The 12,210-nt window shown below is 54.1% G+C and overlaps 1 protein-coding gene across 1 annotated transcript in view; it reads left to right on the top strand.

The window, feature by feature from the left end:
* Positions 1 to 12,210, top strand: part of CDH23 (cadherin related 23) — a 428,638-nt gene that overhangs the window by 392,746 nt on the left and 23,682 nt on the right. Inside the window, exons 39-45 of the mRNA XM_061181180.1 lie at positions 2,300 to 2,521; positions 2,814 to 2,933; positions 3,590 to 3,770; positions 9,089 to 9,222; positions 9,789 to 9,998; positions 10,553 to 10,660; positions 12,068 to 12,170. Of these exons, the coding sequence (XP_061037163.1) occupies positions 2,300 to 2,521; positions 2,814 to 2,933; positions 3,590 to 3,770; positions 9,089 to 9,222; positions 9,789 to 9,998; positions 10,553 to 10,660; positions 12,068 to 12,170 (1,078 nt within the window). The remainder of the gene's footprint in view (positions 1 to 2,299; positions 2,522 to 2,813; positions 2,934 to 3,589; positions 3,771 to 9,088; positions 9,223 to 9,788; positions 9,999 to 10,552; positions 10,661 to 12,067; positions 12,171 to 12,210) is intronic.

Here is a 12,210-nt window from a genome sequence, read left to right as displayed (position 1 = left end):
ACACATTATGGAAAAGATTGCGAAATTTATATGAGCTTTCAAAGATAACAGGAGAGATTTCAAAGGTATTTCATTCTTGAGACAAATGCTTCAGGCTATTCCCCAACTCAGTGCAGGTTCACTCTCCACTCCAGTGGGAAAGTTTGGGAAATGTAAAACTAATGCATTTTCCCTCTCTGTGCGATTGTTATTTTTATGAAGATTCATTGAGACTCTAAGACCCAAAGGAATACCTCCCTGATGGAGGAGGGATTCAGACTGATGATGGCAGACCAGATCCTCGGAATGTCTGAGCCAGAAGAGATGTTAAAGAACAAGTCAAGTCCCTTACTAACAGGCAGAAAAGGTCCAGAAAGGACCTCTGTGACATGTCCAAGGTTACAGAGCCCCATCTCAAGGCTGTCAAGCCTACCTGCTTTGGAAACAGTTCCAGCAACCACCTAACATGCCCCGCCCCCCCCGCCCCTCCCCCTGCCAAGATCTAGAGCTGCAGCTCAGGGGACTCATGCCCTCCGCAGGGGCAGTGACAGTCTTCTGTCCATCCTTCCACAGGTGGTTCCAGAGCCAGCCAGACCCCAGAAAAGGTGCACACAAGTTGTCTACATCCAGCTTTTTGCACCACCTGCTTTCTGTTCCCTGCCCTTGGCAATGGCCTGGTCACATTCTCTCTACCCAGATGTTTTTGAAGTTGTTATAACCTTATTATTTTATATTAATCACTAATTACAGTTTGTATGAGTCAGGGTCCTGGCAGGAAACAGAAGGCACACTCAGAAAGGACTCAACTGAAGAAAGTTTAATGGAGGGACTGTTTACAGAGGGCTGGTGAAGCACCCATAGACTAAAAACTGCAGGAAGCCATTATCACCCACGGGTGCAGAAGGACAAGAAGAAGGCATGAGGTGACTGGAGCCCAGTGAGGGCCAGAGGCGTGAAAGAGGGGCCACCCAGCAGGAGAAACACAGCCTCTGGCAGAACTGCAGTGAGGAAAGGAGGGAGTGAGGGAGAAATGCCCCCACCACCTCTCCTCCTGTCTTCTGCCGGGACCTCCCATTGGCCAAACCATCTGGAAGCCAGATGGCAAAGGAGCCCAGGTGAGGCAGTCCACAGAGGACATCCTCCCAGGTAGAGAAGCAGAGAAGAGAGGAGGGCAGCCGAGGGACACAGAACACCAGCACATGGCTAATTTCTTTCTTCCATTTATCTCTTCTGCTTGTGAAGTGCCACATCAACCATTTCTCAATGGTTCTTGAGTGCTGCTTGCTGAGTTTCGATTGGCTAAATATTACCTGTGGTCTGATTGGACCAAGCATCAGCCAAAAATGGCCAATCACAGGAGAATATGGAGTGAAATTGTCCTTGCAGTGAAGTCATGCGCTATGAGCTTTATTTTTCACAGCTCAACAAATTCTGCACGTGTAGTAGCCCCAAACCCGATGTCCTTCCTCTCAAAAATGCTGAAAATAGGCACTGCTTCCATTTACATGAACAATGGGTGAAGCTTAAATGGGTGGGCTGAGTACATCACATTCTTGCTTTTTGTGATCTGGAAGGAGGCCCAGGGTCAGTAAGGCCCTGGCCCAGTCAAAGCTATGGGCTGGAGAACGAAATTGGGCCATTTGTAGAGACGTGGATGGATCTAGAGACTGTCATACAGAGTGAAGTAAGTCAGAAAGAGAAAAACAAATATCGTATATTAACGCATATATGTGGAATCTAGAAAAATGGTACAGATGAACCGGTTTGCAGGACAGAAATAGAGACACAGATGTAGAGAACAAACGTATGGACACCAAGGGGGGAAAGTCACGGAGGGGGGTGGTGTGATGATTGGGAGATTGGGATTGACATATATACACTAATATGTATAAAATGGATAACTAATAAGAACCTGCTGTATAAAAAATAAATAAAATTCAAAAAAAAAAAAGCTATGGGCTGGAGGCAGTTACTGCAGTTCATCTCATATGCCAATTATAATCCTAGATCAGTGTGCTAACACGGATCCTGAGGCTGCATCTGGCCTCAGCAGTGCCATGATTGATTCGTGATGTCATGGACAACAAGAGTGGTGGTGCAAGTGCCATCTTGGACCTAAGTAGTTACCTAGCTTGGCTTTTGACAGAGCCTCTGTGATTTCCTCTATCAGCCTGTGACTTCCCTCGCTCTCATCCTTCTCCCTTTCCCTCACCATGTTGGATCACACTGAGTAAGTGCAGCCTAGGAATACATCCAGCTGGCTCCACCTCAAACCCTCTAGCCAGCTGACCAAGGAACCTGATCATGCTCTTCTCCATAGGCCACCACCCACGTGTACGTGACCATCGTGGACGAGAATGATAACGCGCCCGTGTTCCAGCAGCCCCACTACGAGATCTTACTGGATGAGGGCCCGGACACAATCAATGCCAGCCTCGTCACCATCCAGGCACTAGACCTGGATGAGGGCCCCAACGGCACAGTTACCTATGCCATCGTTGCAGGCAACATCATCGACACCTTTCGCATCGACAGGCACACGGTCAGCGGCTGGTGGCGGGGTCCAGAAAGAGGGTCAGCTGGCTAAAGGGATTGGAGGGGAGCTCAGTGACACCATGGGGGTGGGAGCAGAGCAGAGATGGAGTCCGGGAGGAAACTGGGGGGGCAGCCAGTACGGGAGGATGAAAAGGTTGGGTGGGGCCCGGTTTAGAGGACAGCAGGGGCTCCCTGTCATGGCCAGGATGTTAGGGCCTACCTCCCTCTTGGGGTGGTCAGAGGGTGCCCCAGACCCACCACCTGTTGATCCACCCTCGTCCCCTCTACTTATCCTGCAGGGCGTCATCCGTGCTGCCAAGGAGCTGGACTACGAGATCAGCCATGGCCGCTACACCCTGATCATCACCGCCACGGACCAGTGTCCCATCTTGTCCCATCGCCTCACCTCTACCACCACGGTGGGTGGGTGGGTAGATGGGACACAGCCCCAACTTGGGGGTGGGGTAGGACAGGTCACAGAAAGGTCCTGTGGGGAAGCGGGGTTTCCAGGAGAAACGCTTAAATCCACGAGCCCTGTCCTGATCTCAGCAACTCACCCAAACTTGCAGTGTGACTTTGAGGGGGTTACTGAACCTCTCTGTGTGGCTGCAGCTATCAGATAGATAATGACACCTGCCTTCCTCCCCTTCATGGGAAGAGCACAAACTCCAGTCAAACCAACAGGGGTTCATGTCCCTGATCTTCTACTTCCTAACTGTGTGACTCTGGGCAAGTCACTTAACCTCCCTGAGCTTCACTTTCCTCCTCTGTAAAGGGGGAATAATAAAAAACTGTTTCAGGGTGTGGGAGGAGCAAATGAAACCAGAAGAAAGATGACCATAGTACAGCAATAAACAGAAGTTCATAGCATTATTATTAATAATATTATTATGCCCATAGAGAGACTTTGACAATAACAATAACTTATCCACATGAATAGCTTAAAAAGCCCTCCCACATCCATTAAACAGTATGATTCTGCCATCATCCTATGAGGCAGGATTATCAGATCTAGTTTACAGATGAACAGGGCTGGCTGGGGTGCAGTCCTGACTAAGTTCACCCATCATCTCAGGTGCTTGTGAACGTGAATGACATCAACGACAATGTGCCCACCTTCCCCAGAGACTACGAGGGACCATTTGATGTCACCGAGGGCCAACCAGGACCCAGAGTGTGGACCTTCCTGGCCCATGACCGGGACTCGGGCCCCAATGGGCAGGTGGAGTACAGCATCGTGGATGGAGACCCTCTGGGTGAGTGGGGCCTGAGCTGGGTGATGGGGGTGGCATGACGCAGTGGGCTTCTCCCTGACCCCACTCAGGAACAGGATGAAAAAGGAGGTCTCAAGGCAATTAGCCCCACCATTGTGTGATGGGGCCTCAGTTTCCCCATCCATAAGATGATGGAAATAATCTTCTCCCAGGAATATGGTGAGAACACTCTGAAATCTGGGAGCAGAGGCTGGTAGCCTTGGAAGGTCACAGACTCCTTTGAGAGTCTGATAGAAAACACCCCTGTGTCATACCCAGAGAAAAGGCTCCAGGCAAGAGGAAAGACGAGCATCCTTGCCCCAGACCGTCAGGACCCCCCAGATGCACACATGCAGGGAGCACCCAGATTTCTCTGCACATCTCATCATCCCTTAATAGCCTTTACAACTACCCCGACTGTTCTCCTCAGTTGAAGAGCAGGGCTTGCCTGGCCAGAGCAATTTCTCAGGATAGTTTTTACTCACTTTTGTAGAGTAGGAATCCCAAAGTCAAGGACTACTGGGGCCATGCAGGGAGCACACGTGGGAGAAAAGGTCTGGGCAAGAGAATAGGGAGTAGTGGGGGCTGCAGCAGCCACAGCTCCACTCTTGCCGATTGTGGGCAGGTTGAAATGCAGGCCCCGGGGTTGGGGAGGGGGAGCCCCTCCCATTTTTAAAAGAAATGCTGGAAATCCAAATCTTTGTGAAACATCCTGATTTTTAATTGAGCACTCAATAAGTATGTACTGAGCATATTTGCTGACCACGTTCCAGATGTTGAGGATACAGGATGGTAAAAAACAGATACAAATCCCTGCCCTTATAGAACATATGTTCCAGTTGGAAGATACAGGCCATGAACATAACTGGTTAAGCAGACGACTTAGTCTATTGGGAGGTGCTAAGTGCTATGGAGAAATATAAAGCCAGGAGATGGGGAATGCCAGGGTGAAGGCTGGAGTTTTAGAAAGAGTGCTCAAGGAAGACCTGTGCAAGGAGGTGACATTTGAGCAAAGACCTGAAGGAGGTGAGGAATGGGTCATGTGGACATCCAGGGAAGAGCATGACAGACAGAGGGAGCAGCAAGTGCAAAGGCCCTGAGGTTGGAGTGTGCCTGACTTGTTCACAGAGGAGCAAAGCGGCCCAGTGGCTGGCATGAAGCCAGGCGAGGGGAAGAGTAAGAAGAGATGAGATCAGAGCAGTAATAGAGACAGATGTTGGGTCTTGTAGGCCATTATGAGGACTTGGCTTTTTCTCCGAGTAACATGGGAACCGTAGGAGAGCTTTGAGCACAGGAGGGATGTGATTTGACTTAGATTTCAACAGGAGCACTCCATTTCCTGAGCTCAGACCAGACCATAGAGGTTAGGGAATGCCTGGTAGGAGCCTGTTGCAGTCACTGGGGTTAGAGATGGTGTAGCTGGGACCAGGGAAGCGGCACTGGAGATCGTGAGAGTTCTGGTATATTTCATAGACGGCCAACAGGACGTGCTGACTGATTGGATGTGAGATGTAACCGAAAGTCAAGGATGACACCAAGGTTTTGGGCTGAGCAACCGTGCTGTTAGCAGATGGGAAGACTGCAGCAGGAGCAGGAAAGGTGGGGCGGTAGGGAGGAGGGTGAGGTTAGGTTTGAGATGTCAGATAGGCCTTGGATATACAAGCCAGGAGTGCAGGAGAGAGGTCTGCAGTGGAGAGAGGTATTTGGGAGTAGTCACCCCAGAGATATTTGAAGGCATGAGATGAGAGGAGCGCACTGACACAGCAGGCAGAGGAGAAGTTATAGAACCTGGGATGAATTTTCAATTAAGAGGCTAAAAACACAAACCCACTTCTGTAGGGCCAGACTTGGAGCCCCTGCTGTCCAGAGCTTGCGGTGGGTCACTCTGTTCTGACATGTCACCCTTTCATGTCCCAAAAGTCCTTTCCCTGGCCAAGCACTGTACCTTCCTGCTCTGCAACCAGCAGAGCATGGGCCTTTCTCCTGTGCTCTTGTCACACACACACAGCGGTGGTATCATTTCATGGGAGTCCTGCTCCTGTTCAGGAGGATGCCAAAGTCTGCTTGACAGGTGGGTGCTGGGTGGGCAGCTGAGCCCCTCCCAGGAAGGGACCCTCTCTGCACCCGCCTCCAGGGTGCAGGGCTCACACTCATGCCCAGCAAAGTGCAGACTGCTCCCTGCCACGGACCTTTGCAGTCCTGAGCAGAACCTGCCAGGTTAAGTGCACACAGGATCGGGGCCAGCCTAGGAACTTGGGGCCTCATAGGGGCAGGCAGAGAGGCAGGCCCCTGGGGGAGTGAGAGGGGCCAGGAGTTTCCCCAGGCGGACCCGGCCTGGGGCTCCCTCCCCCTGGAAAGGAAGAGTAGACATTCACAGCCCAAGATAACTTGGGGATCATGGAGCACTGCCCCCACTCCAGAGGAGATAAGCGGAGGCTGGGCGGGGTGAGGGGGATGACCTAGTGCTGTGCCGGAGCGGCTCGCCCGGGTCACGACCTCCACTCCCCACCTCTCTCCTTACCTCCAGGTTCACTGACACCATGTTGGTAATTTGAAAAACTGACAAACACTATAAATCAGGGCTGTTTTCCTGGAAAGCCAGTTTAGCGACACCACAGGTGAAAGGATGTACTCCAAGCCACCCGGCTTCAAGGTCACCTTCCCACCACTGCAGCCTGAACCTGGAGGGGGCTCCTGCTGGTGGGAAGACATCAGGGCTGCCTGGGCTCTTATAAGCCCCACTAAGCTGCTAGGAGACACGTGGTCAAAGAACAGTTGGGAGGACTTCCCTGGTGGCGCAGTGGTTAGGAATCCGCCTGCCAATGCAGGGGACACGGGTTCGAGCCCTGGTCCAGGAAGATCCCACATGCCACAGAGCAACTAAGCCCGTGCACCACAACTACTGAGCCTGTGCTCTAGAGCCCGCGAGCCACAACTACTGAAGCCCGCGCGCCTAGAGCCCGTGCTCCGCAACAAGAAAAGCCACTGCAATGAGAAGCCCACGCACTGCAACGAAGAGTAGCCCCCGCTCAACACAACTAGAGAAAGCCCGCGCACAGCAGTGAAGACCCAACGCAGCCAAAAAAAAAAAAGAACGGTTGGGAAACAGGCCACGTCACTTGCGCCTCTCCCCCTCCATCCCGGCCTTCTCAGAAACTCCAGCGGCCCTTTCTGGTCAGGTCCACTCATTGGACCCCTTTCTTACATCCTCATCTTCCGTGTAAGCCCCCAGCTCCTTCACAGGGCTGCCTGGGCTCCCTTTCAGGATGCCCCTAATGATACAAAGAGCTGCCGTGGGTCCAGCATACACAAGGTGAACGGGGCCTTGTCCAGCACCAGCACAACCCTACTATGGTACCTCTTTATTAGCCCATTTTTCAGATGAGAACATCAAGGCGAGATTTAATCACATGCCCAAGGGCACATAGGAGCGAAGTCAGCATTGCAGACCGGGATATGACTGATGGGAAGCCTCTGCTTTTAACCCTCTATCTCCAGAAGGAGTGGAGTGTTGGGGGTTTCAGGCCCCGGGGCAAGCTGCTGAGGAGGGCATTTTGCCGTTTGGGGGCCTTTGACCTGCCTACCTCCCCCACTGAGCTGACCTTGTGGGGGTCTAGCCTGGGCCCAGCCCCCAGCACCTCAGGCCTACTCCTGTGAGCCTTCGGAACCTCTTCCCTTCCATCAACAGGGTGGTTTGCTTCGGAGAGAAGGCAGCTGGCCACCTGCTTGCATGTGGCCAGGGGCTGAGACAGGGCTGGGAAACCCCTAGAAAGGGAATCCCCTGTTCTTTGGAGACCTTGGATTATCAGCCTCAGGAAATCCTGCTTCAAGTGGCTTCCGCCCCTCTAAGCAGGGTGTAGCCCATAGGACTGCGGGGAGCGGAAGGGCTGGTGGGAAATCCCAGCTGCAGGGGGGCCGCGGAGGGGCTGTTTTGGTAAATCAGAGCAGTAGAAGCTGGGGGCAGGGAGTTGCAAGGTAGGATGTGCAGGCAGAAGGGGCAGGGAGTTGCGAGGTAGGATGTGCAGGCAGAAGGGGCAGGGAGTTGCGAGGTAGGTAGAAGCAGGCGGAGAAAATTGTTGGGGAGCTTGGGCCTCTGTCCTTGCCGCACCCTTGCGTGCTGTGTGTCTGTGAGCGAGTCATTGCCCCACTCTAAGCCTTTTCCCCCAGATGTCAAAAGGGAAAGTGAAGGAAGTAACTTTCTCACTCTTCCCAGTTCCTGGGGGAATGCATAGAGATGATCCCCTCTTCCTCACACTCTCCCCTCCTCCCTCGTTCATCTTCCCTCACTTTCCTCAGCCCCCTGAGCACTCCTATCCAACTGGGACCCCACTCGCTCCCCTGTCATCCTGCCCCTCTGCTCTTCTCCTCCACCCCCTCCCTGTTCTTACCCCTCCCACCCTGGTCAGCTCTGAGTGCTAAGTCCCATGGATGTAGTGAGCTGAGATGCAGAGCCCTAGGTTCGAGTCTGGGTTCTATTGTTTACTTGCTATGGGGGCTCTAACAAGTCATCACCCTTCTCTCCCACTTCATTTTCCAAAGGACACGGGATTGTCTCTGAGGTCTCTTCCAGTTCAGAGCCTGAGAATCTGAGGTTATTGCTCTAGACATCCTCGGACATCTGGCCCCTCAGCCCGGCCAAGACAAGGATTGAAGCCAAAGGGCCAGCTGAGGGTCCTCAGCAACCTCAAAGAAAGGAAATCAGGGCCAACTAGGGGCCAAGGGATGGCCATAGGCCTGGGAGAGCCCTGGCTGCGCTCCATGTGGCTCCATACCAGGGCTGAATGGAAGGCAGTTGGGGGCTTCCCTGTCCTCAATCCCTCCCACTCCGTCCTGCCCCGGTGCCTCACCACTAGCAAGGAGTCCCTTTGGGGTTAGCTTTGCCCTTCCCCAATATCCTGTTTTACAAGATGTGGTATCTGGAAAGGATTGCACCTGACAAAGCTTCCGACACCTTCGTTAATTGATTTCAGATCAATAGTGGTGACAAAGAGAGTGCTTGTGTAGAAAGGGAGCCCTCACTTTTTCAACATAACCGTCTTACCCAAGGTGGGTCCCTGGCCTGGCATCTCAGGCCTATCAGGGCATGAGTGGGCCCCTGCCCGCTTGTACCCCTAGGAGTTATCTGTTCTCCTGCCTCCTGCACTTCCCAGCCCTTGGCAGGTCCCATGAGGGTCTGAAGCAGGGGGTGCTGGAGGGCCCACGCCCCAGCTGTCCCTGACCCTCGTGAGTAAGGCTCACTAGAGGAAGCAGGGAAAGTCCTGGGCTCTCCACCACTCTTGGCCATTCTCAGCTAACCCTGGCTTCTCCTGGGTGACACCCAGGGGAGTTTGTGATCTCTCCCGTGGAAGGGGTGCTGCGGGTCCGGAAGGATGTGGAGCTGGACCGGGAGACCAGTGCTTTCTACAACCTGACCATCTGTGCTCGAGACAGGGGGGTGCCCCCGCTCAGCTCCACGGTGAGTCTGGGGGCCCCATTCCACTGGCTACACCTCCCTGCCCCCTGAACTCTCCATAGAGACTCCTATAAACGCTGCCACCTTCGTGCCCATAGCAGCCTCAGGCTGCTCTGGAGCCAGTCCTGGCCCTCAGGGCCCCTACCAGACCTGCGAGTGCCTTGTGAGGCTCACCCGTGGAGGCTGGACCTGGGGCCTGGCAGCCACGGCCACACGGAGCTCCCTGGGGAGGCTGTGCTGTCAGCCGGGCCTCTGCACCTGTCACTCTGCCATTTCCATCCCACCCCTGCCTCTATTTTTCCTGCTTCCCTCTTATCCTCGTTTTTATCCTCTTGCCTTTTTTGTTATCATTTTCTTGGGCTTCCTCTTTCCTCCCCACGACCAGCTGCACCTTTCCTTCCTCTGTTACCACCGCTTTGCTATCCCGTTCCACCTGCCTCCTTGCCTCTTCCTCGGCCGCCATGTCCACCATCCCGTTCTCTGCCTCCCCTCTCTCCTCCATCTCCCCCGCGCCCCCTTTTCTCCTGGTCCTTCTCATTCACTTCCTCCTCTTCCCTGACGTGCCCCAGATGCTGGTGGGGATCCGGGTGCTGGACATCAACGACAACGACCCCGTGCTGCTGAACCTACCCATGAACGTCACCATCAGTGAGAACATCCCCGTCTCCAGCTCCGTTGCCCGTATCCTGGCCAGCGACGCTGACAGCGGGTGCAACGCCCTCCTCACCTTCAACATCACTGCAGGCAACCGAGAGCGGGCCTTCTCCGTCAACGCCACGGTAGGGCTGGGTCTGACCCCAGGGAAGCCCCCAGGATTTTTCCTAAAAAACAGTACCCTGCCCTAGGGGCTTTTCTACTCTGCTGTCTGGGCTTTTGTTGGTTCCACTTCCTCCTCAAGTCTCTACCCTCCACTGGGATATGGGGTCTCTGTGGGAAGCACGGAATCTTGGATTCCTAGGTGAGCCACTTCTGGGGTCCCTGTCACCCCAAGGCTTGTCGTGTGCAGGGATGGGACCAGAGCTTCGGTACCACTTGGTTTGTACCAAGATGCACCAAGAAGTCCTCTCGTGACCTCTTGGAGTGTTACCGGCTGCTGTCACCATGGGGTCCTCAGAGGGACCATCCCTTTCAGGCAGCAAGACCTGGGCATTGGTGGGTCACTCTTGCTCTGGCAAGGCCCTGCTGATCCATTTTGGCCTTCTAGACCATATCTTTGGTGATTTAGGGAGATCATTCGCGGCCATTCCTACAGGCAGAGCAGTTGGGCCTCTGTGGGCCAGAGCCCAAAGTAGGGGACAGGTCATTGCTCAGCTCACCAGCCTCTACATCCCAGACAGGGATCGTCACTGTGAACCGGCCCCTGGACCGCGAGCGGATCCCGGAATACAAGCTGACCGTTTCCGTGAAGGACAACCCAGAGAATCCACGCATAGCCAGGAGGGTAAGGCGGGGGGGGGGGGCATAGTGGGGAGCAGGGCTGGTGCTGGATGTACCCGGGCGGCATGGCCCGGGGGTTAGATGCACAGGTTTTGGAGTAAGCAAGTGCTGGGTTCAAATCCCACTTCTGCCTGTCAGTGGGTATGTGGCTTTGGCAAGTCATTGTCTCTCAGCCTCCACTTTCTCTTCTGCCAAATGGAGACACACGTACCCCAGAATCGTGGAGAGGACTTGAAGGAGCCAATATCTGTCAAGTCCTCGGCACAGTGCCTGGCATATGGCAAACACTCAGTAAATACCAGCTATCATCTTTTCTCCCCAAACCACCGATACTTGGGCACACACGACAGTGGTGTCAGGGGTGGCAGTGGGGGGACACATGTACACAAGCACGTGCTCTGGGGTTCTGAAAGGGTTGCGTTTTCCAGGTGGCTTTTCCCTGAAAAGCCAAAAAGTTGGCTCTCTTTACTAAGAGGAAGTGGGTATTGCAAAGCAAACAGTCCATTTGGGGGTAGGAATCAGCCCTCTTCCCAGCCCATAAGGTGAGCCTAGGTCTGGCTCATCTCAGCTCTGCTTCTGACTAGTTGCTTGGCTTAGCCCTTTCTGGGCCTCAGTTTCTGCATCTGTACAGGCCAAGGAGACTTCAGGCTGGAGGGGCAGGCCGCTGGCGTCTCTCATCCTGTGCTCCTCCCCTTCCTTCCTTCTCTCACGTCCTCCCTCCTCCTTTTCTCTCCCTCTGTCACTCCCCCTCCTCTGCCTGTCCTTTAGGAGGGCCTGGGTCATCCTGGAAAGCAGCAGCATTGGGTGGTGGGAATCCAGAAGCTTGGAGGCTGGTCGCCACTCTGCTGCTAACTTACCATGTGGCTGTGAATAGTCACCCCCCTCTCTGGGCCTTGGGTCCCCCACCTCTGCAATGGAGAAGCATCCGGGGCACTGGGAGGTTCTAAGAGATAGGATAACTGTGGTTTTGGAAAGGTATGAAGTGCAGCACTGGGTGGAAGTTTGGATGAACTCTGACCAGGGCACCAGGCCAGCCAGGAGGGTCTGGAAACTGAGACTCACCTTCCTGGCTACAGTCCTTCCTTACCATGAGATGGAACATGACTGAGTACCATTTACCTCCCTTCTCCTGTGAACTTCACAACACCTCTGCGAGGGACTTAACATCCCCATTTGTCAGATTGGAAAACTGGGACCTAGATAGAGGGAAAGATTTGCCCAAGGCCACCCTGTGAGCTGCTAGCACAGCAGAGGCTTGAACCACAGGTCTCCGGACCCGTGGCGGGGGCTTTTCTATCATCTACCTCTCTGCCGTGACCCCGCCCTCCTTCCAAGTCCCCCTCCCACTGGAGCGCTTTGCTAGAACATGACCCACAGCCTGCCCCCCCCACCCCCGTCGTGTCTCCCACAGGACTTTGACTTGCTGCTGATCTTTCTTGCGGATGAGAACGACAACCACCCCCTCTTTACTGAGAGCACCTACCAGGCGGAGGTGATGGAGAACTCTCCTGCTGGTAGGTGCTGGGCCCACCTGGGGACCCCTGCTGCTGCCAG

This window comes from Eubalaena glacialis, chromosome 1 (genome assembly GCF_028564815.1).
Source record: "Eubalaena glacialis isolate mEubGla1 chromosome 1, mEubGla1.1.hap2.+ XY, whole genome shotgun sequence".
In the NCBI taxonomy this organism is placed as follows: Eukaryota; Metazoa; Chordata; class Mammalia; order Artiodactyla; family Balaenidae; genus Eubalaena; species Eubalaena glacialis.
Note: the sequence above shows the minus strand (reverse complement) of the source record. Positions and strands in the feature narration are given on the sequence as shown.